The sequence below is a fragment of the Brassica napus genome, chromosome C2 (genome assembly GCF_020379485.1).
Source record: "Brassica napus cultivar Da-Ae chromosome C2, Da-Ae, whole genome shotgun sequence".
In the NCBI taxonomy this organism is placed as follows: Eukaryota; Viridiplantae; Streptophyta; class Magnoliopsida; order Brassicales; family Brassicaceae; genus Brassica; species Brassica napus.
The window spans coordinates 8,513,620-8,538,273 of record NC_063445.1 but is presented as its reverse complement, the minus strand read 5'-3'; the positions used below and the strand labels follow the sequence as shown (position 1 = coordinate 8,538,273).

At 38.5% G+C, this 24,654-nt stretch overlaps 1 protein-coding gene across 1 annotated transcript; it reads right to left on the bottom strand.

Annotated features, from left to right (window-relative positions):
• Nucleotides 1-1,568: 1,568 nt before the first annotated feature.
• LOC111211997 (putative transcription factor bHLH041) lies at nt 1,569-5,271 on the bottom strand. The gene is made up of 8 exons (XM_022713365.2): nt 4,634-5,271; nt 4,370-4,492; nt 4,151-4,256; nt 4,035-4,049; nt 3,866-3,931; nt 3,032-3,745; nt 2,324-2,704; nt 1,569-1,763 (listed from the first exon to the last, which is right to left on the bottom strand). The coding sequence occupies exons 1-8, from the start codon at nt 4,753-4,755 to the stop codon at nt 1,698-1,700; spliced, it is 1,593 nt and encodes a 530-aa protein (XP_022569086.1). The 5' UTR covers nt 4,756-5,271; the 3' UTR covers nt 1,569-1,697.
• Between the last annotated feature and the right edge of the window lie 19,383 nt (nt 5,272-24,654).

Genomic DNA, 24,654 nt, shown 5'->3' with positions numbered 1-24,654 from the left:
CTTCTAAAGCTCCACGTGTTTAAGTGTTGATTTATTCTTTTAAATACATTGTACATAGGAGTCTCTCAATATATAATATAATAAAGGTTATTTCAATAACATGAGTAGCTGATATAGAAAAAAGTAAATAAAGCTTTACGAGATTCGGAGATACCTTAGAAGAAGGTTCTTCCTTAATCTGAATCGGGTCAAAACTGCCGTCTTCCAAAAACCTAAGTTCTGAATTTTCTGCAGACTGCAAATGTTTTTGTTCTGCGACACTCTAGCCCACATACCCTCATTTTCTTCGAAATTACATTTTATTTATTTTTCGTAAATCAAATGATATTTTTTAGTCCATACTTGTAAAATGGTAAATTGCGTCTTTTAAGTTTTTGTAATGACGTTCATTATCTATCAAATAATCTGTATTATGAAAAATTGTTTTTCGGTGTTGCAGTTTTTTTTTTTTTACCTGGGGTATTCCGGCCTATGGAAGGGCCCAGACTAATCTTCAAGGTGAGGTGCAGCCCACGGATAGATCCTTTCTCCGGATATGCAAATAGGCCCTAAAGCATGAACCCATATCCGTGTGGAGTGTCCAGAGACATAAAGCATATAATAATTTCTTAGTTATTACACAAAGAAATAAAGCATATAATAATTATACGTACAAATATACATTTTGAACCGACACTTGATTCAAAGAGCACTTTGGACTTTGGAGTATTAGTTTTCATGAAACGAAATGAAGTTTGTATATTTCCACTGAATTTGATACCTTATGTATGTTATCGCTGTATCGCACATTCCGCAAAAAGGGTACTGGACATTAGAGTTAATCACGTTTATGAAATGGAAAATAATTTCAAGAAATTTCTCTAGTTAATTTGAATTTGGTAAGTAAGAACTAGGTATATTCCTTAAGTGGAACTAATCCATATGTTTTCAGTCTCTTGAAATTTCACTTTTCCTTTTTATCTTGAGATGTCGTAATCGTTTCCTTTCTCCATTTAGCAAGAAAAAAGTTCAGTCAATTTGGGCGATAGAAGAACATCAAACTTAGCCACATATATTTCAGAGAGTTTCTATAGATCGTGACTCACAATTTTATATGTTATATCTTTTAAAAAAAAATTATTTGGTATATCTTCCACAAGATCATATATTGTATTAGCGAGACTAAAATCGATGATTGGATGCTCTTATAAAATTAGAACACAATAAAAATATATGCAACTTATTAAACAAAACAGAAAACGAAAAAAACTCTACAACTTGAACCGGTACGGACTACGTGCGGACGGAAAGTACAATGATTGAATACTAAATTATACATTACCCATCAATCATAAAGTTCTAAATAAAATATACCAACATGTATATTTAAAGAAAAGTTTACATCAGCTTCATTTAAATAAATATTGCCTATATACGTCGTTAATAACAATAATAATTGACAGAAACAATGGGTCAAGATTGATTCACGGAAGACTCGACGAACGGCTGAAACAGTCAACAGTAATAAGAACACGAAGAGGACCATCGAAAACGATATGAGCCGCGGACGCGAGCGTAACAAAACAGACTGTCCGTAAATAACATCAATCATTAATTTTATATGTATATTATTAAGTTGTAAGCGTAGAAGAGAAACGAAACTATGATTATAAGAATTAAATATATGGTTAGGATTTAGGAAATAATCAAACTTGTTGTCAGTGAGCCAAGTCAGCAACAACTCTTCTGATTGCTTCTTGGAAGGCTGATTCGTCGCATTCACCCTACAAAACAATCAAACTTTGACGTTTATTTCTTTTCTTCACAACGACTATTAAAATCTTTTAGTCAAGATCGAACCAGTGGTTATCAACTGATCTTATCAATTATACATAATTATATAGACACCATCAAATAAATTTGTGGAAGAGAAAATTTTGACCTTTTTAAGAAAAATTGGATGTATATATCACATAAATACCACCTAACAAATAATCCAACCAATCAATGCAATTTCTTGAATAAATCCCACCAAGTTCTAAATAACACGTTAGAAAATGTGAACTTTCTTTTGATATTAATTTATAAAAAGTAGACCAAAAAACTATATGCAACTATTAGCGTTACAAAATACTTAATCCTTCTGTATAACCTGACTAACAATGAGTATGAGTAATTAACTTATACAAAATTGAAAATGAATGAAAGAAAGGTATTATTAAAAAAAATCTTTTACCTGAAAGAAAAATTATACAAAGTAAGTCCTTTTTAATAAGTTAATTGCAAACCTTAGGTAATTAACAAATCTCAAAATAAGATAATAGAATGAAGATTGTTATTTTACCTCAATCTTGAGCCTTAAGCTCACGAGAACGACCGAAGTAACTCCATCTTCTCTAGCTCGGGTTTTACCGTCGATTGATACTAAACTCACATTGTTGATTTGCTTTAAGAACTCTAGAAGCCTTATGATCAAATCATCAGCCCCAATGTTGTCTCCTCTGTGAGCAATTCTTAGATCCAAAACCCTTTCTCTGGATGTGGATTCGGGTATATGTATTATACGAACGTTAAACCTCTCATCGGCTTGTAAAAAATTTTCCATCTCTCTTTCCCCCGCTAGCTTAGCCTCCAGCTCTCGATTTCTCTCTAGTAGTTTCGAAATGTCACCTTGCAAAGAAGTTAGATGATCCTTTGCAATGGTGAGGACCGATGCTTTATCTTTCTGTTCAAAAGTTTTAACCATAACATTAGCTCAAATACATATATTTTCTAACCATAACAGCTCAAAACATATATCATGGTTAGTAAATGAAACCATAACACTAGCTCAAAACATATACCATGGTTAGTATATGAAATTTATATGTAACCTAGAAATCTAATGTATAGACAGCATGATAAAAGTATTGTGATCATATATATATATAAAAGAAACAATCTTAGCCAAAGTGTTTAATACGTTTTTAGTTAAAGTTTGAAAAGGTTAAGGAATTTTAATTCTTGTATACAAATTGAACTTATGTCATGAAAACAAGATGGTAGCACATACCTTAGTTCCAGGAGGAAGGAGAGATCTTAATGCTTGAAAGCTCTCATTAAGCTTTTCTCGCCGTTTCCTCTCCGATATCATATGATGCAACTGCGTTGCGGTTGGCCCACGCCCGCCACCGCTTCCACCGATTCCATCACTGCCGCCGCCGGTAGCGTTTTCCCTAGGAAAACGCTCTCTCCAGTTAATGTTAAGCCTATTGTAGAACGAAATAGCTCTTTTCATCATACTTTGCCTCCGTACACTCGGCGGTTGCGGTGCTCTACCGCTCACACCGCCGCCGCTAGCCACGCAGTAGTATCTCTTAAAAGCGGTGGCCTTTCCTTTTCGATGCGGCGACGAAGGACTTGAAGACGTCGACAAAACCGCTAAGATAGCTTGCGTCATTACTTCCTCCTCACGTTCACGGTTGCGAAACAAAGGCTCTTGTTGTCGTTGATGGATCATGTTGTTCGTTGTTTCTGCTGTGGTGACCGGAGCTAGCAGCGTATGCAGCGGAACATTAACGGCGTCAGTTGTCGTTGAAGGTTTAGGGATGAGTGGGAATAAGAGAGAAGAATATTCGGAGGCGTTTTGGGGACTGTCTAGTGATCTAAGAGAGGAAGAGGATGAAGACGGAGGAGGCGGTGGCCGGAGATAGTCTGAGTTGACCGGAGAAGTCTTTCTACTGAAATCTTCAGGGAACCAATCTCGAAGACTTGCTTCTACTTTCATCTGTCGTTTGGGTCAATGTACATGTACATACAGTATTAATATATGTTTATATAGAGAAAGAGAGACAAAAATAATAATAATGATTTTATTGAATTAAATATTATACGTATAAATACATACATTTGCAGCATCATACGTCAATCCGAGTTCGATCTCCCCGCTCCGACAACCCATGAATATCACCGTCTGATCATTATACATATACAATACAACGTTATATATACATAAATTGAATATAATATCTCTATTACATTTTGGTTGGAAGTTGTACAAAAAATAAAAAATGTACCTGAATCCTGGCTTCCTGCGAAATTTGATGAAATGAGTAGGGAAATGATTAGCAATGAATTTTCATATCATTGACAAGAAATGGTATTAGCATTATTGGTTAGAATTGATAATGACCTGATAGAAGAGACGCTGTGCGTCGTTAGAAGCAAGTCTTTGAATATCTTGTGTCTGAATCTCTAGGTATGGGAGATTATTCATGAACGCCATGCTTGGTATATGTCTTCATTGAATAATCAAAACATTTAGATTATACAATATTCTAGTATGCATGTGTATATATATAGAACTCAGACGTTATGCACATGTCTATGTCTTCATAGTGAATAATTTTACCCATTTTGGAGAGGAATGACGGATTGGCGATACTCATGGAACAATCTTCTCGCTAAACTTCCAGTAGACGTAGAAGGCTCGTGAGATGCTTCATTGTAATATCCATCGAATGATATCAAGTAGCTGAAGCTCAAAAAATAAAATGCACCTTTGTGAATAAAATAGTAAATATATACCATACATTATAAAGATATATGAACATGACATGTGTAATGGGTATATATATGTAAGGATCAAGAAAGAGGAAGATATGATGATTATTACTTAGACGGTCGAGGAAAATAATAGGACCAGAGAGAAACGTAGATGCATCCGAAAGAATGAGCTAGCGACCCAATTAATTGTTTCCGGGTATTCGGATCATCCGTTAAGAAGATTGCATCCATGAAGAATGATGTCACTTTCTCCCAAACACAACAGAAGATTATGAGAATTTGAAGATGAAGATGAAGATGAGGAAGGAGGATAGATAATTAGAGAGCTCCATCGCGTAGCTTATGTGATAACCAGAGAGAGTATGGAGGGAGGGAAAGTTATTCGTTCTTTTTTTTTTTTTTTTTTTGATCAAGGAAAGTTATTCGTTCTATTTTTATTTTCTTATTTGAAAAGATAGAAAATATTAAAGTGAAGAAAAGTAGAGAGAAGAAGCAGCCAAATAAGATGGACAGATTTTAGAAAGAGAGAGAGTCAAAGTCGTATGGTCCCAAAGTTTTGAAAGACGGTCAAGAGAGGATGGCAAATTGATTTTTATTTATTTAGTTGATCAACCTAGCAAATTATCTTAAAATATACACTTTAAAACTAGGTAAATATTGCTTTAATTAATAAACTATATTTTGGTGTAAATGTGTGATTTTAATTAATTAATTTATTTGCCATTTTAGTTTTAACTAATTATATTCTTATCAACTTTTCTATTATTTACTTTTTTCACCCAGTTTTTTTTTTAATTTTTAACCAATATACTAGTAAATTCATTCATTTTGTATTTTTGCTATTTATTTAGTAGAGTACGTAATATCAGAAAATTGTTTCTGTTAACCATGAATATTCATGTCAAAAAGAATACAAGATTGACTAAAAAAAGACGACTCATTAGGGTATCTTTAATTCATTATACATATTAATAATAATTGATGAAAGGCCATTAATATGAAAAGATCGTACAGAGTTCCACAACTGACTATTTGTCGATTGTTGAAGAACCTTTACTATTACCATAAAAAGTATAATCATGTGGTTTTTATATAATTCAGTCTCCCCCTTTTCTGCTTAGATTCCAATGCTTCTGGTCACTCTACAATATTATGTCTTTCCCAAAATATATTAATACCGGTATAATATTACATCTCCTCATCTTTCTGAATATTTTAACACAGGTATAGTATTATATGTCCTTCCCAGAATGTACAACAATCAAAAGAAATCCACAAGCTTCTAGAACTTATGATTTATTGATGGAAATGCTACTTCGTTATATCATAAAAAAATATTTATGTAAAAGAATATATTTATAATACTTACAAAAATATATGAAGCAATCAAGACATGTAACTTTTGTGGAAACCACATAGTAGTAAATGTTTTATATATAAGAGCAAAAAATATGAGAGACACTTGTTAACGAAGAAACTCCCATGCTTTTTCAAAAGACTCATTCTCTGTGTGCCTTGTTTATTGGTCTAGCACATTTTCTATTTAAAATTTAGTGAAAATAAAAATATTCAGTAAATGTAAAATATAGATAAGAGATCCTTGAGAGTTTCTCTTTGATACTGATGCTCTGAACATCGCAAATGTGTGGAGCCAAACTCTCACTTAACATATGACTGAACAGCAATCCTTTTCAAAGTTTAGCGAGCTACTTAGGTAGCAAACGTATTAATCTCTCACTTTATAAGATTTATAGATGAATTTCTTTTCTTTACAGAATCAACACAATAATATCACAAAGCTCTCTCCAGCAAGATGACACATCAGACTTTTAAATCATTGTAGAGTTGTGTCATGTCAATAAATGAAAAAATTGTACTATCAATCAAACATTTCATTGTTTACACATCATTCCAAATTCTACACCTCAGCTACCTATTCTCTGAATTTGATTAGTCTCTCTCAAATTCATTCGATTCATCATCTTCGTTCCATATGTATCCGGTGGCTCAAGACAAATACTACTAATAAGTAGTCGATTGAAAGTGGGGAAGAAAATGCTTGGTATGCAAGCAAGAGTGGATGGTGATCTCATTTGTTCGGATCTCAACGTTGGTGGCTTGGTACGGCTCATATGATAACGGTGTGAATCTCCGATGGATTGTGAAGATTCGAGCATTGAGTGATGATGAAGAGCGGCAGCTCTGACGTCGCTTTCTCCTCCAAATCTTGGTTCTGCTACAAAACACCAACAAGAGTAAAGGGACTCTATCACTCTATGGACTTGATACAATGAATCCGGTGGTGATTAGTTTGCAAGAGGCAGTGGTGGTAACGATCGGAGACGAACGCAACGTCCTTTCCGCACACATGAGCAGAGAGGAAGATTTGAAGGAAGAACCAAGAACAATACAAAGATTGAAGGAGGGGAAGAAGAGAAGATAAGAAAAAGGGGGTGGTGGTGAGAAGCATCAATGATTACCACATAAAGAAGATGGGGGCTTGGCTTTGGGTTGAAGTGTTGAGATGAAGAAGAAAATGTTGAGTATTAAAATAAAAGGAAGAAGCTTTCAACCATCAAGGTCTGCCAAGGTGAATGCTAGCAAGGCTTGCCAAAGAGAAACAAGCAAGGCTAGCCAGTATGAACAGTACTCGCGGAGCTATAGTAAAAATAATCATATATTTTATTGTATCTTCCCTAGTAAGCCAAGTGTGTTTGGCCTCTTGAGTAAGATTGTTCTAGTTATTCTCCTCTTCCATATAATGTTTTGTAATAACATTTTTCAAGATCTAAGGAAAATAATTCTCTCTCCTTCTCTCTCTTACACTTTGAAATCTCCATCTCTCTCTCTCTCTCTTGTTCTTCAAGTTCTTCATTCTCCAGAAATAAACTCTCAAATAATTATCTTATTCTAACATGGTATCAGAGCCTTAAGCTCCCGAACCTCACAAAAGCTTTCGCAAATCTATTCTTTTCTCAGATTATCTTCAAAATCTGTTGGATTCATCCTTTTATCTTTTGGGAGAATTCAAATATGGTGTTAGTTCCAGAGTACAAAAAGACTAAGGAACAACATAAGAAGCGCAATATGCCAAGAAGAAGTGACTTGAATCTACCTAGGAATGTAATCAAGGAGTTTGAGCATCCAATGATTCAAGGAAAAACCATGTATTCATCTTTCAGTGATGATTCAAATGAAGGAGGAACGTTGAGAAGTATTGATAGTGCATCCAACATTGATGGTCCAGCAACCATGAGTGACATTCATTCCCTTATCAAAGCCTTTATCTCATCCAAGAAGGCTGGTACACACTCTCTTGATTCTAAACATATCGTTATCGATTCAGGAGTAAGCCATCACATGATTAGTGATAGAAATTTGATTAGTGATGTCCAGCCTGCCTCAGGAAATGTTCTTATAGCAAATGGTGATAAGGTTAAGATAGAAGGGATATGGAACCATAGGTTGTTTGATAGGGAATCAACTGCCTTGTATATGCCTCAGTTTACATCAAACTTGTTATCTGTGAGAAATGATACAGTTGATTTTGGTTGTCGGGTTGTGATATACCACGGATTTGACCCATTTTCATCCATGGTATATAAGTGTTTTACTATCTATATATTATATATTATATCCTATTAGGTATGTTTTCAGGTTCAGGAGTATCTTGGAGTAAAGTGATGATTATGGAGCATTTAGGAGCTTAAAAGAGATTTCATCCGAGCTGACCATTAGAGGTCGATACGAAGAAGAAGCAATCGTTCGATGCATGTCCAGTGTCGTCGATCGATACAGAAGAGAAGCCTCGACGATTGAAGATTATGATCGATCGATGTACATCCTGTACCATCGATCGATGTCGAGACGCGAGATGCGCGACATGGTTCCAACCGACTTTAAACCCGAGACTTCACCAAATTACAAGATTACCACTGACGAGTTTTTAACCTAATAGTTATATACTTGCCTAAGTGTTAGGAGGCAAAAGAGCTTTTGGCCACCATTGTATTCTTATTTTCAGCAGAGAGTTTTAGGAGAGAAAATCATAGAGAGATTTGTGATTGGAACTCCATTGATTCATCTATTCTATTCTGTGCAGTTTTTATCAATATTTTGTGTCATGAATTTCTTACCTATATCTGAGTAGTTCACTTGTTAGATTCAGGGTTCAAATAGGTTAGAGGGATTAGCCCCAACTATAGATTTGCTAAGTTGTGATATTCATTAATTGATTATTCATTACTGCTTGTTTTAGCCTTTCTAACTAGAACAAGAACCTAGGAATTAGCATGAGTCAAGCATCCTTGACCATCCTGTCCTGAATCTAATCTGTCATGCTAGGACTGCTAGAGAGATGCTAACCGCTGATCTAGGAGACTAGTGAGCATTATCAACCTGCACCTAGGGCTTAGCTAGAAGCATCGATCGATATTGTCTTCTGACAATCGATCGATATTGCGAAAGGTGTATCGATCGATATCCCTATAGGATCATCGATCGACACTTTCTTGTGATCAAAAGACGACAGTTGAGATCCAAGATCTAGTTAGTTAACCAGTGAAACATTGCCATCGCTGATCACTGTGATTAAGGAGTTGAGCTCTAATATATCATGTATGCAACTGTTAGGCATCTATAGGATTATAATCTCCAACACCTGAATAGAAACCATGCATCTAATATCTTCCAATAAGTTACACCCCCAATCATCTTGTTAGTCGTGCAATAGACTTGCTCAATTAGGATTGCTATTTACTTTTAAACCATAAAACAACAAACACTTAGAATTAATAATTTGACTAGATTTAATAGGTTCCCTAGCTCCTTGTGGATTCGATCCCTAAGTACTGCAACTGAACCTCTTATTTGAGAGAGTAATTCACTCCTTAGGGTAATTTGAGTGGTATCAAATTTGGCGCCATTGCTGGGGATTATACTAAGATTATGGTCTTGAAATAAATATAGATTTAATGGTTTATAAGTTTTAAAGCAGTAAATGAATTGGTGAGCAAGTTTATTGCTCGATTGATTGTTTTGAGGTTATTAACGGTTGGGTGAAAAAGCTAGATTCAGGTATATTCTCAGGTATGATAAGTGAAACTTAATTTGGGAAATTAGGGGTTTATTAATATTAATTGTTTTTGAATTCAAACTAAGGTATAATCTATCTGATTATCTAATCTAGATCTCGGATCTCAACTCTCGTATTTTAATCACGAGAAAGTGTCGATCAATAATTCTTTGTGAATATCGATCGATACACCTTTCGAAATATCGATCGACAAGGCTATCGCTGCGTCAATCGATACTTCTTCCAGAAAGCTTTACGGATAAGTTTGATTTGTATTCTCCAACTTACTAGACCAACTCTCGTCTGTATCTAGTCAGTTAGATCACACTAGTTATTTTCAGGTATTGGGTCAAGCAATGGCTTGATCCCAATTAATCCTAAGATCTAAGTTTAAAGGGGTGATCAATCCTAAACTTAGCTTTAAGCACAACTAGATGAATGAACTATATTTCTAAACACCCTAGCAACAGTTCAAGTTACCAATACATATATCATCCTATTGAGAAACCTAAATCTAACAATAAGACTACTTAGACATATTCATAAGAAACATGGTTATGATGGTATGAATAATACTTAAATAAATGAATAATACAAAATAGAGTAAAGAAACAAAGGGAGTTCAAGATCTTCCCTCTCTCAAGGTGTACAGATATCTCTCTCCACTCCACAGCTCTCTCTCTCAAGAATAGTATGAAGCATTGATATACCATGGATTTGACTCATTTTCATCCATGGTATATAAGTGTTTTACTATCTATATATTATATATTCTATCCTATTAGGTATGTTTTCAGGTTCATGAGTATCTTGGAGTAAAGTGATGATTATGGAGCATTTAGGAGCTTAAAAGAGATTTCATCCGAGCTGACAATTAGAGGTCGATACTAAGAAGAAGCAATCGTTCGATGCACATCCAGTGCCGTCGATCGATACAGAAGAAAAACCTCGACGATTGAAGATTATGATCGATCGATGTACATCCTGAACCATCGATCGACGTCGAGACGCGAGATGCGCGACTTGGTTCCAGCCGACTTTAAACCTAAGGCTTCACCAAATTACAAGATTACCCCTGACGAGTTTTTAACCTAATAGTTATATACTTGCCTAAGTGTTAGGAGGCAAAAGAGCTTTTGGCCACCATTTTATTCTTATTTTCAGCAGAGAGTTTTAGGAGAGAAAATCATAGAGAGATTTGTGATTGGAACTCCATTGATTCATCTATTCTATTCTATGCAGTTTTTATCTATATTTTGTGTCATGAATTGCTTAGCTATGTCTGAGTAGTTCACTTGTTAGATTCAAGGTTCAAATAGGTTAGAGGGATTAGCCCCAACTATAGATTTTCTAAGTTGTGATATTCTTTGATTGATTGTTCATTAATGCTTGATTTAGCCTTGCTAACTAGAACATGAACCTAAGAATTAGCATGAGTCAAACATCCTTGACCATCCTGTCCTGAATCTAATCTGTCATGCTAGGACTGCTAGAGAGATGCTAACCGCTGATCTAGGAGACTAGTGAGCATTATCAACCTGCGCCTAGGGCTTAGCTAGAAGCATCGATCGATATTGTTTTCTGACAATCGATCGATATTGCGAAAGGTGTATCGATCGATATCCCTATAGGATCATCGATCGACACTTTCTTGTGATCAAAAGACGACAGTTGAGATCCAAGATCTAGTTAGTTAACCAGTGAAACATTGTCATCGCTGATCACTGTGATTAAGGAGTTGAGCTCTAATATATCATGTATGCAACTGTTAGGCATCTATAGGATTATAATCTCCAACACCTGAATAGAAACCCTGCATCTAATATCTTCCAGTAAGTTACACCCCCAATCATCTTGTTAGTCGAGCAATAGACTTGCTCAATTAGGATTGCTATTTACTTTTAAACCATAAAACAACAAACACTTAGAATTAATAATTTGACTAGATTTAATTGGTTCCCTAGCTCCTTGTGGATTCGATCCCTAAGTACTGCAACTGAACCTCTTATTTGAGAGAGTAATTCACTCCTTAGGATAATTTGAGTGGTATCAAATTTGGAGCCGTTGCCGGGAAGCTTTGATCGCCATTTGATTTAGTGTTATTAATTCTTATTATTTTCTCTACCCCAATTCTGACACAAAATTTTTTCTTGTCTTTTCAGGTGCATGTCCTGCAGTACCAGAAGCAACAAGGACGAACACCAGCTATTCTCAGAAGATCCTGCTCACTTGGAACGAACGATCCACAAAAACCAACGTTCCACATCGCTCGACGTAGCAGCTTTCACGTCGACTGATTCTCACACCCAACCGTCGACCGACCCCCGACCTTCATCGTCGACCGATATACATCGTTCGACATCGTTCGACATCGATCGATACTACACCGCGTACATCGATCGATCATCAGTCGTGAAACATGGTTGCGATTGTTATTCTCAGACAAGACGATAATGGAAACCTGTATGACCAGGATGGTCATCTACGTAATGCAACAGGTCAGAAGACGCTCAGGGGAATGTAACCCCTGATACTGATGCTACAGGAGCTGCTGAACCTGTAGAAGAGGCTGCTCGACCAAGGGCATTGGCTAACTACAATCGTCCAGATGAGTACTACCCCAACAGATTAACTATTCGACTTCCAGAGTTTCAGAAGCAGAATTTCGAGCTGAAGCCTCAGCACTACACACTCGTGTCACAGATACCCTACTCTGGGTTACAGCACGAGCATCCTATGGACCATCTAGAGAGGTTCGAGGATCTTATCGCTGCTATTCGTATGGATGGAGTCCCCGAGGACTACCTATTGTGCAAGCTCTTCAAGTATTCTCTGACTGGAGAAGCGATGCACTGGCTTAAGCAGCTACCCACATGATCTCTAACATCCTGGGCCGACATTAAGAATGATTTTTTGCGAAACTTCTTCGATGAGGCACGCGCTGAAGACTTGAGGAGCAAAATTGCTACATTCGTGCAGATTCAAGTTCTTCCAGCGTGACTGTCCACACCACGGATTCAACGAAGTGCAACTGGTGAGCACTTTCTTCAAAGGTATAGCCTTGAGGTATCAGATGGCTCTTGATACAACTAGCGAGGGAAACTTCAACATCAAGAATCCGGTGGAAGCTTTGAGACTGATAGAAAATCTAGCAAACAACAGCATCACCAAGAACATTGACTTTGAGAGGAAGAAGTCTGTTGCATCCCTAAGGAAAGAGCAGATGGACGAAGTTAGAGAAAAGTTAGATGTGGTTCATGAGCTTCTTAGGAAGCAGGTCTGCTCAGCTGAAGGAGAAGTAGCTGTAGACATGAAAGGAGAAGAAGATGTGAACTACATTGGAGGTACTGGATTTTAGAGGTCTGGAAACCAGGGTGGAAACATAAACTTCTGTGGCAATGGTCAGAGGAGTAACCAAAGTTTACAGTTCCAGAAAGCTTTCAGCAACAACAGCAGAGGCTATGGAAACTCATTTTACCAGAATCCACCACCACAGACTCAGGAAAGCAAGATTGAAGCAATGCTTGACAGAGTTCTGGAAGGACAACAACAACTCACTGTGGACTTCAATGGGAAGATAGATTCCACCTACAACAGTCTAAACACGAGAATTGAGACCTTAGGGACTCAGGTGAGGAAGCTTGAAATGCAAGTGGTTCAGACTGAAGACACTGTAAAGAGGCAAGAAGCCTTGGCTAGAGAGGCAGGAGTTGAGAAAGCAAAACACCACGTAAATGCCATCATAGATGATGATTTCTGGCAAGTGGTGAAGCATGAAAAGCTTGGAGAAGGAGACTTCGAAGTTGAAAGCTCCATGAGTTTCGGCAGATCACTTTGGTGTCGACCGATGTCAATGGATGCACATCGCTCGACAGACCATGACGAAGATCGATCGACATATTACTCTAACCATCGATTGACATCATCTGCTAAATCGACTGCGGAGTGTAGTGCAGTTTGGATCATGACTCATGAGGAATTCGCAGAAAAACATCCTCACCCACCCTCCCCTTTTTACGTCAAAATCGATCGACGGCATGAGCCAGCAGTCGACCAACAGAGAGAGACTGATATCGATCGACCCCCCTCACCTCCGATCGATCGACGGGCACCTCTCACCTACCAAGTGCGATTACCATCTATTGATAGTGACCGAATCAACACACTCAGACCACCACCTAAACCTTTAGCAAACCCACCAGAACCTACAACCAACCCTTCAGACACTACACCAGAGCCTATGAAAGTTGATGAGGCAATTGAAGGAAGAAGGTTAAGGAAAAGAAAGGAGAAGATTTCTAAAAACCTTAAGAGGGAAGCTAATGAGTAGGAGATGGATGGTTTCACTAAAAGAGTCCTTAGAATCCCAGTGGAGAAACCTTTTGATGAAGTTTATTACACACACCGGTTGTGGATGTTCTTCAGAGAGACTAAGGAGACTGAGGAGGACATTAGGAGAATGTTTCATCATGTCAGGGAAAGGATGAAACTAAGGATCACATTGAAGAAGAAGAGTGATCATGGGAAGTTCGCAATACCATGTGTGGTGAAGGGTATTGAATTTCCCCATGCACTTTGTGACACAGGAGCATCAGTCAGCATACTACCTAAGGTTATGCCAGACCAGCTGGGTCTGAAAATAGAGCCTTCATCAGAATCTTTCACCTTCGTGGACCTTTCAGAAAGAAGCTCAGGAGGCATCATAAGAGACCTTGAGGTACAGATTGGTAATGCCCTTGTCCCAGTAGATTTTCATGTCCTGGACATCAAGCTTAACTGGAACTCTTCACTTCTGCTTGGAAGAGCTTTCCTGGCTACAGTAGGAGCTGTATGTGACATGAACACCAACAGATTGTATCTGACACTAATAAATCCAGACGTCCAATATGACCTAGTTCGAGTTGTGAGACAACAGGTCAACCTCGTGGAGCTTGGAAATGATCTTGGCTACATTGCAGGATGCCATTGTGGAGAAGAGTACGAAACAGAGTACTCGGAATCGATCGACACTCACACTGCATCATTGATTGATTCCAATGAGTCACCGACGACCGATGAACACTATCCCACGTCGCTCGACGGGAATCAACCGGTCGACCACTTCACATTATCAGATCAGTATTGTCCAGACTTTGCCTTTCAACAACCCAACAAAAGAGGATGTGATGATTATTTAATAGGTAGTTGGGCAGACAATGGATTCCATGAAAGTTTTGCAGTAGAGACTGTAATTCCTTCATCCAATGAGGATCCTACTGAGGAGTATGATGAGGATTACTGGAAGGAAGGAGCTATAGAGATTGCTATGCAGAATGAAAGATATTCAAGCCATTCCTTCAACAACACGTCTCCACCATCGATCGACAGAGTCTACTAAGCATCGGTCGATACCCACCCTCATCCAGTAAAACGATCTTATGCATCGATCGATACCACAGCAGGTACATCGATCGATATTAAAGCCGCCGCCTTTGAAAAGGAAAATGGGGACATTCCAATTCCAAGTTGGTTTACCAATACCTATACAAAGAGTTTTGCACCCCAGATTACTTCTCACGACACCATAGCAGAAAAGATGAATGCTCCCACAAACAAATCAGAAGGAACATCAAGGAAGAGCATTCGATCCAAAAACTCTAATTCAGCAGACAAACGTCTACCATCGATCGATACTCCAGTATCAACATCGATCGATTCTCATTCTAAACCTAAACTTTCTTTATTCACTAAGAAGAATATGAATATTGATTATGGTTTTCTAACTCCTGATGAATTTGGTATTTTCAGGGACCCAGATGGCCATGCAAGAGCTATGGATGAGAGAATTCTACAAGTATCCAGAGATGACATAGCAGATATTCTTCAGTTGGCCAATGGACCGGACAACTTATTTATGCAGCAACGCAGCCTTCCAGGCAACATCCCAGCTGTTCCAGACGAACATCCAAGGGCCGACACAACAGAAATTGGTTCACACCAATCATGCCAACTAGTAGGCCAAACATCGATCGACAAGGATGCTCTTACATCGCTCGACAAGGCACCTTCACCATCGATCGACAGACGTTACGAATGTGGATGTCGCGCTTATGACATCTATGGAGCCAGAAAGTTCAGATGGGAACAGAAGGACGAATATGGTGTCTACAGAGATGAGTCTTGATATGCAAGGAGCATAGCTGGTGAGATGATCCATGTTACCAAGGACAACATCAGAAAAATTCTAGAGAGAGCATCCCTATTTGAGGAGAGTCACATATGTCTTCCAGAACATGCCACTTCTTTCACACCTACAAAACTGGCACCAGAGATCTACACCGAGGATGAGATTAATGAGATGGTGACTGGTATTTGTGGAGCTCAGGAAAAACTAGGAGATGAACTCAAGACATTGGTAGTTAACACTTATCAACCTTTGGACAGATGTTACAATGAGCTTTTCAGAAGTATGACAGAGATGAGGACAGAGATTGAGAGTATGCAGCACATTCTTGAGAAAGAAGCTACGACATCACCATCGATCGACGCCAACAAAGCAACATCGATCGACGTCAAGCCACAGACATCCCAGATTCCTGCAGAACCGGAAAGTTTGGCAGAGAAGAAGGATGAATGGGAGATCACATACATCAACACGAAGATTAACGACGTTTACAACCCTCTCAACAACAACGTGGACTGGTTAAGCACGAGAATTGATCTGCTACAGCAAGATTTGGACACCATTCGCAAGAAGGATCAACAACCAGCCACATCGATCGATATCTGCACCATCACATCGATCGACAGCAAGTTCGCAGCCATGGAAGAGAGGTTACAAACATACGACGATATGCACGACCGTTTCACCTCACCTATCATGTGATACTTGGACACCTTGTCTACATAGATGATGAATGTCCAGAGGGACACTGGCACGCTTAATTATCAACATGATTTTCAGGAAAAATGTTCAACATCGATCGATAGGTTCCACAGGGCATCGCTCGACGTCAAGAAACCTACAGAACATCTTCCCTGCACAGCAGCATAAGTTGATCAGATCACATCAAAGCTTTACATAGCTATAGGCACCATGGAGGACCGGTTTGGGAAGCGGTGTGATGACATCTACTTCCATTCGACGTCAGACTCAGTGGACTGGATAGCCATGCAGAGTGGTTACATAAGGAAGTCAAAGCCATTCAGAGGCAATTCGCATCTCAACACCAGATATCAGCATCGATCGACAGAGAACGCTCCAAATCGATCGACAGTAAGGCACTAGCATCGACCGATAAACACTTGGTCGCATCGATCGATACCACGTTTACACCAGACGCCGAGCAGCTGATACAAAACAAAATGGAGTCAATGCATGAGGAACTGAATGAGCTATCAGCATACGCCTACGACAAGATAGGATGGCATCAGTTCTGCATTGAAAAGACCCAAGAAAGGCTACAGAACATCTCAAATGCAATACATAAGATGGATGAGATATGGACCAGAAATGATGAGGCCACAAGAAGTTTCATTGCAGCTTGGTCCAGAATGTGCAGAGATGAGGTGGATGCTTGTTTCCCAACAAGTAGCTGTCTTTCCACCAACTAGCCACACACCTCCATAGTCAAGCTAAATGACTATAACAAAGCGCTGAGTGGGAGGCAACCCACTATTAGGTAATTTTAATTGGTTTTCTTAGTTACTAGTATTTACTTTCGTTTTCATTCTTTCAGATTTATTGCAAGACCCAAGTAGGATGATCACCATATCGACCGTGGACGAGACGTCAACATCGATCGACCTACAATCACATACGACGATCGATGCATACTGATGCACATCGATCGAATCCCACTCCGGTCAGGTTTATCTTCCTAATTTGTTACATTGAGTACTTATGATTTAGTTTCCACCATAACTCCGACTGTGTTACACTGGGACAGTGTAATTTAAGTTTGGGGGGAGATTTAATGATATAATTTATTCTGATTCTTATAAAAAGATTTTTAATAAATTATGCTTAGCTATGTGAAAGGGACTATGATCTTATTATTGGTTTATAATTGAATGTCTAACCACTCTTTAGCATCATTCTAGATTTACTGATTGCAGATAGTACTAAAGATGCTAAAGTGGATCAACCTGTCAACTATACACACTTGCCTTGATTGTTTGAAGGAACCAAAGCTGACCTCCAATACTAAACCTGACATAATCGCTTGTCTTGGGGCTTGATATACATGGGATCGGATTCTTCAGACAAGTCTGGAAGGTAACGCCTTGTGTAGATTCATTTATCACACTTCCTCTCTATATTTCGACCCTAGAGTAGTTAGTTAGTTAAAAAAAAAATCCAAAATTTATTACTTAATTAGGACTTAGGATTTAGTTAGGAGGAGTCTGAACAGGACTTGGTGGCTAAAACCATTAAGGCTTGATTCATAAAGATTCTAATAAAAGAATTCGAACGGGACTTGGAGGCGGCAATCTTCAAGGCTCGCTTCACAAAGAATTCTTGGATATAGGTCAAAAAGAAGTGAACAGGGCTTGGTGGCAACAACCATTAAGTCTTGATTCATGGAAGCCTGTCCAATCTTGGTCACTGATCTTGAAATATAAGCAGACTTTGACTCAAGAGAGAAATTAGAGAGAGAGAGAATTTAGGAACTAACTTTTACTTGCAGTTCGAGATACCTGTCTGAAAATCCTTGCATCCTGTGATCGATACTCCCAAAGTAAAGCATTCACTTTTATATTTATGCTAAGAAATGAGGTTGAATTTGCTGAGTTGTAGACTAGTTGAATTTGGTTGCTAAGCTAGGATAATGCATAATGTGCTTTTGTGATTAAGACTTTTTAGATATGGTTTGCGAAATTGTAGAGGTGTTGATTTTTGTGTTTTAAATCTATAAGTCCTTGCTGTTTTCAAACCTCTTTCAGAGATATTGCCTGTTTGTTTTGCTTGAGGACAAACAAAAGGGTAATTCTGGGGGAGTTGATATACCATGGATTTGACCCATTTTCATCCATGGTATATAAGTGTTTTACTATCTATATATTATATATTATATCCTATTAGGTATGTTTTCAGGTTCAGGAGTATCTTGGAGTAAAGTGATGATTATGGAGCATTTAGGAGCTTAAAAGAGATTTCATCCGAGCTGACCATTAGAGGTCGATACGAAGAAGAAGCAATCGTTCGATGCACATCCAGTGCCGTCGATCGATACAGAAGAGAAGCCTCGACGATTGAAGATTATGATCGATCGATGTACATCCTGTACCATCGATCGATGTCGAGACGTGAGATGCGCGACTTGGTTTCAGCCGACTTTAAACCCAAGTCTTCACCAAATTACAAGATTACCCCTGACGAGTTTTTAACCTAATAGTTATATACTTGCCTAAGTGTTAGGAGGCAAAAGAGATTTTGGCCACCATTGTATTCTTATTTTCAGCAGAGAGTTTTAGGAGAGAAAATCATAGAGAGATTTGTGATTGGAACTCCATTGATTCATCTATTCTATTCTATGCAGTTTTTATCTATATTTTGTGTCATGAATTGCTTAGCTATGTCTGAGTAGTTCACTTGTTAGATTCAGGGTTCAAATAGGATAGATGGATTAGCCCCAACTATAGATTTGCTAAGTTGTGATATTCATTGATTGATTGTTCATTAATACTTGTTTTAGCCTTGCTAACTAGAACATGAACCTAGGAATTAGCATGAGTCAAGCATCCTTGACCATCTTGTCCTGAATCTAATATGTCATGCTAGGACTGCTAGAGAGATGCTAACCGCTGATCTAGGAGACTAGTGAGCATTATCAACCCGCGCCTAGGGCTTAGCTAGAAGCATCGATCGATATTGTCTTCTGACAATCGATCGATATTGCGAAAGGAGTATCGATTGATATCCCTATAGGATCATCGATCGACACTTTCTTGTGATCAAAAGACGACAGTTGAGATCCAAGATCTAGTTAGTTAACCAGTGAAACATTGCCATCGCTGATCACTGTGATTAAGGAGTTGAGCTCAATATATCATGCATGCAACTGTTAGGCATCTATAGGATTATAATCTCCAACACCTGAATAGAAACCCTGCATCTAATATCTTCCAATAAGTTACACCCCCAATCATCTTGTTAGTCGAGCAATAGACTTGCTCAATTAGGATTGCTATTTACTTTTAAACCATAAAACAACAAACACTTAGAATTAATAATTTGACTAGATTTAATAGGTTCCCTAGCTCCTTGTGGATTCGATCCCTAAGTACTACAACTGAACCTCTTATTTGAGAGAGTAATTCACTCATTAGGGTAATTTGAGTGGTATCAGGTTGTCTTCAGACCATATGAGGTTGAATTTCAAGACTTAAAGACAGGCCAGGTGATTGGAAAAGGGCACGTTCACAACGAACTCTATCATCTTCAGAAGACAAGGATGTCCAGACCATCTAATTCTTGTCGTTTGGCTAGTGCATCCAGCGGAGTTGATAGCACATTATGGCATGCTAGGTTGGGACATCCTCATACCAGAGCCCTAAACCTGATATTTCCAGGTGCAGTCTTCAAAAATGATGATTGTGAAACTTGCATATTGGGGAAGCATTGTAGAACTGTTTTCCCACAATCTAGCACCATCTATGAAAGATGTTTTGACTTTGTTCACTCTAATGTATGGACTGCTCCGTGTGTGTCCAGAGAGAACCACAAATACTTTGTCACCTTCATTGATGAGAAGTCCAAATACACTAGGGTGACACTGATTCAGTCTAAAGACAGGGTGTTGGAAGCTTTTAAGAATTTCCAGACCCATATCTGTACCATTTTAATGCCAAGCTGAAAATTTTAAGGTCAGATAATGGTGGAGAGTATACAAGTCATGCATTCAAGCAATATTTTGCTTAACATGGGATTAGTCAAGCTGTCCTTACACTCCTCAACAGAATGGAGTTGATGAGAGGAAAAATAAACACTTGATGGAGGTAGCAAGATCAATGATGTTCCACACCAATGTTCCAAAAAGATTTTGGAGTGATGATGTGATGTCTACTACTTATCTGATCAATAGGACTCCAACTAAAGTCCTCAACGATCTGTCTCCATTTGAGGTCCTAAACAAGACCAAGTCATCTTTGGACCACTTGCGTGTGTTTGGGTGCCTCTGTTTTGTGATGATACCTGGGGAGCTGAGGAACAAGCTTGATGCTAAAAGTTCAAAGGCTATGTTTATTGGTTACTCTCCAACTCAAAAGGGGTATAAATGCTATGATCCAGAGTCAAGAAGGGTTCTTGTCTCACGGGATGTGAAGTTTATGGAATCAAAAGGGTACTATGATGAGAAGAATTGGGAAAACCTTCAAGATCTCTCACAAGGACCTTCAGATAGGGCAAACAACTTAAGAAGTATTCTGGAGAGTCTAGGCATCAATCAGCCTCGGAGCAGTGAAGTACCAAAGACTTCTCCTTCACCACCAGCTGCTGGAAACAATGAAAAAGCAACACCAGTTGTGGAAACAGTCCATCATGATCCTGAGGGGGGCAATGAACCTGAATTACAACCGCAAGAAAGAGATGATTCAGCAACCACACATGATCAAGATGGAGTTGAATCTGATCAGCCAAGTGAAGATCAATTTAATGGAGATCAAGGACATGAAGAGGAAATGGTAGAAGGGCAGCAGATTCAACCATTGAGAAGGAGTACAAGAGTGAAGAAACCATCCAAGTGGGTCGCAGCAGAGTGTACTTCAACAGCAATGCAGTGGCTCACCCTATCCAAGCAACCTGTTCTTTTGCGAGTTATCCTCAAGAGCATGTAGTCTTCATCAGCAATCTGGATCAAGAGTATGTTCCAAAGACTTATGAAGAAGCCATGGAGCATACAGAATGGAGAGAATCAGTTGGAGATGAAGTTGGTGCCATGATCAAGAATGATACTTGGTATGAAACTGAGCTTCCCAAAGGAAAGAAAGCTGTTACAAGCCGCCTGCTCTTCACCATCAAGTATCTTGCCAATGGAAAACCAGAAAGGAGGAAGACAAGGCTGATTGCAAGATGATACACTCAAGTCTATGGAGAAGACTATCTGGATACCTTTGCACCAGTAGCTAAACTCCACACCATAAGGATTCTTCTCTCCTTGGCAGTGAACCTTGAATGAGATTTATGGCAGATGGATGTAAAGAATTCTTTCCTTCAAGGAGAGCTGGAGGATGAGGTTTACATGAGGCCACCTCCGGGTATGGAAGATATGGTTAAACCAGGAAATATTCTAAGGTTGAAGAAAGCAATCTATGAATTAAAACAGTCACCAAGAGCTTGGTATCACAAACTTAGTACAACTCTCAATGGAAGAGGGTTTGTAAAATCAGAAGCTGATCATACACTCTTCACTCTCACAAGCAAGCAAGGAATTGTGGTGATACTGATTTATGTTGATGATATTATCATCACTGGCAGTGACAAGGAATGTATCATCTTGACTAAAGCTTTCCTTAAGACATCCTTTGATATTAAAGACTTGGGGGAGTTAAAGTACTTCCTAGGGATTGAGATATGTCGATCAAAAGAAGGATTATTCCTATTCCAAAGGAAGTACACTCTTGATTTGTTGAGTGAGGCAGGTGAGCTTGGATCAAGAGTAGCAAAGACTCCTCTTGAAGATGGCTATAAAGTGCTGCGTGAGGGGGAGTTTGAAGACAAACCCTATGAAGATGTCAAACACTATCGGAAAATGGTTGGGAAGCTCATTTACCTCACCATAACCAGACCAGACATGTGTTTTGCAGTCAATCAAGTCAGCCAACGCATGCAAAAACCCAAGATACATCACTGGAATATTGTGGAAAGGATCTTGAGGTATCTAAGAGAAGCACCAGGTCAAGGAGTCTGGATGGCATGCAATGGAAGCACTGAGATCACTGGATATTGTGATGCAGATTGGGCAGGAGATAAAGTTGATAGAAGATCAATTACTGGGTAAGAGCAAGAAGCAGAAGATAGTATCATGCTCAAGTGCTGAGGCAGAGTATGGAGCAATGAGGAAGCTCACTAGTGAGCTCATTTGGATCAGCAACCTGCTAAGAGACTTGGGTATAGAGACTACAAATCCTATTACCATGCACTGCGATAACCAGGCTGCCATTCATATAGCATCCAACAGTGTGTTCCATGAGAGGACTAAACACATAGAAGTTGATTGCCACAAAGTGAGACAAGCAGTGGAGCAACATATCATCCTACCTTGCTACACTAAAAGTAAAGACCAGTTGGCTGACATTTTCACAAAGGAAACAAGTACCAAAGTCTGTGAGTTCATTCATTCAAAGCTTGGACCCATAGACCTCACATCTCACTGACTTACCTATCATGTAAACTAATATACCATGGATTTTACCCACTTTCAGCCATGGTATATAAGTGTTTTAATATATAGTTACATCTATATAGAGTCTATTTAGAGTATTTACAGGTTCAGTACGTTCGGGAGAAATATGGTGATTTTGGAGCCTTTTGAGGTGCAGAACTGCACATACGCATCAGATGTTTAGCTATGGATGAAGAATTTTCCACCGTTAGACCGAGTCCATATTTTGACACAAGATATAGCTTTTAGTTATCTTTCCAATGCCACCGGTTTGAGGTCAAACGGCATCTTGTAGCAGAAGTTATGCATGTTTTACTGAAGAGTGGTCAGTCTGCCTCGCGAGAGGAAGCTGTCGAGGAGATAAAGGACTGTCGATCGATGAAACATCATTGGTATCGATGGACAGTGATCCCAGAAAACAGGCCAAAACTGTTTCGTGACCAATTTAGGCCCAGAAGTCACCATATATTACCAATATACCCCTGGATGACCTGAAACCCTATTTTACTGTTTCTAAGCCATTGTTGATGGCTATGCTACATACTATTCTAGAGAGAGAGAGCTTAGGATTGGAGAGAGAGATCTGTACACCTTGAGAGAGGGAAAATCTTGAACTCCCTTTGTTTCTTACTCTATTCTGTTTTTATTTATCTATTGAGTATTATTCAGACCATCATAACTATGTGCTTTATGAATGTGTCTGAGTAGTTCTTGCTGTTAGGTTTAGGTTTCTCAATAGGTTGATACATGTAATACTGAATTAAACTGTTGCTAGAGTGTTTAAAAACATAGTTCTTTATCTAGTTGTTCTTAAAGCTAAGTTTAGGATTAATCACCCTTTAAACTTAGATTTTAGGATTAATTGGGATCAAGCCATTGCTTGACCCAATACCTGAAAATAAACTAGTATGATCTAACTGACTAGATACAGACGAGAGTTGATATAGTGAGTTAGAGAAAATAAATCAAACCTGTCCGTTAAGCTTTCTAGAAGAAGCATCGATCGACGCAGCGACAGCTCCGGCGATCGATATTTTGAAAGGAGTATCGATCGATGTTCTTAACGAATCATCGATCGACACTTTCTCGCGATTAACATACGATAGTTGAAATCCGAGATCCATATTAGATAATCAGATTGATTATACATTAGTTTGAATTCAAGAACAATTAATATCAATGAACCCCTAAAGACCCAACTTAAGTATTACTTATCACACCCGAGAACATACTTGAATCTAGCTATTTTCCCAACTGTTAACAACCTCAAATCAAATCAATCGAGCAATTATTTTGCTCACCAATTCATTTACTTCTTTAAAACCTATAAATAATTTAATCTAGCCTTAATTCGAATACTATAAATCTATTGTGTAATCCTAGAGTCTCTGTGGATTCGATCCCTAAGTACTACATCTGAACCTCTTATTTGAGAGAGTAATTCACTCTTTAGGGTAATTTGAGTGATATCAGAGACTTCTACTCTTTTTCCTTTGTGTTTTTTTTGTCCAACTAGGTTTTGCACATTAAGGTTTTAATGAGGGAAGTTCTTCATGATTCCAAGCTTGACTGATTCTCAAAGTCAAGCTTGAGGGGGAGTGTTGAGATGAAGAAGAAAATGTTGAGTATTAAAATAAAAGGAAGAAGCTTTCAACCAGCAAGGTCTGCCAAGGTGAATGCTAGCAAGGCTTG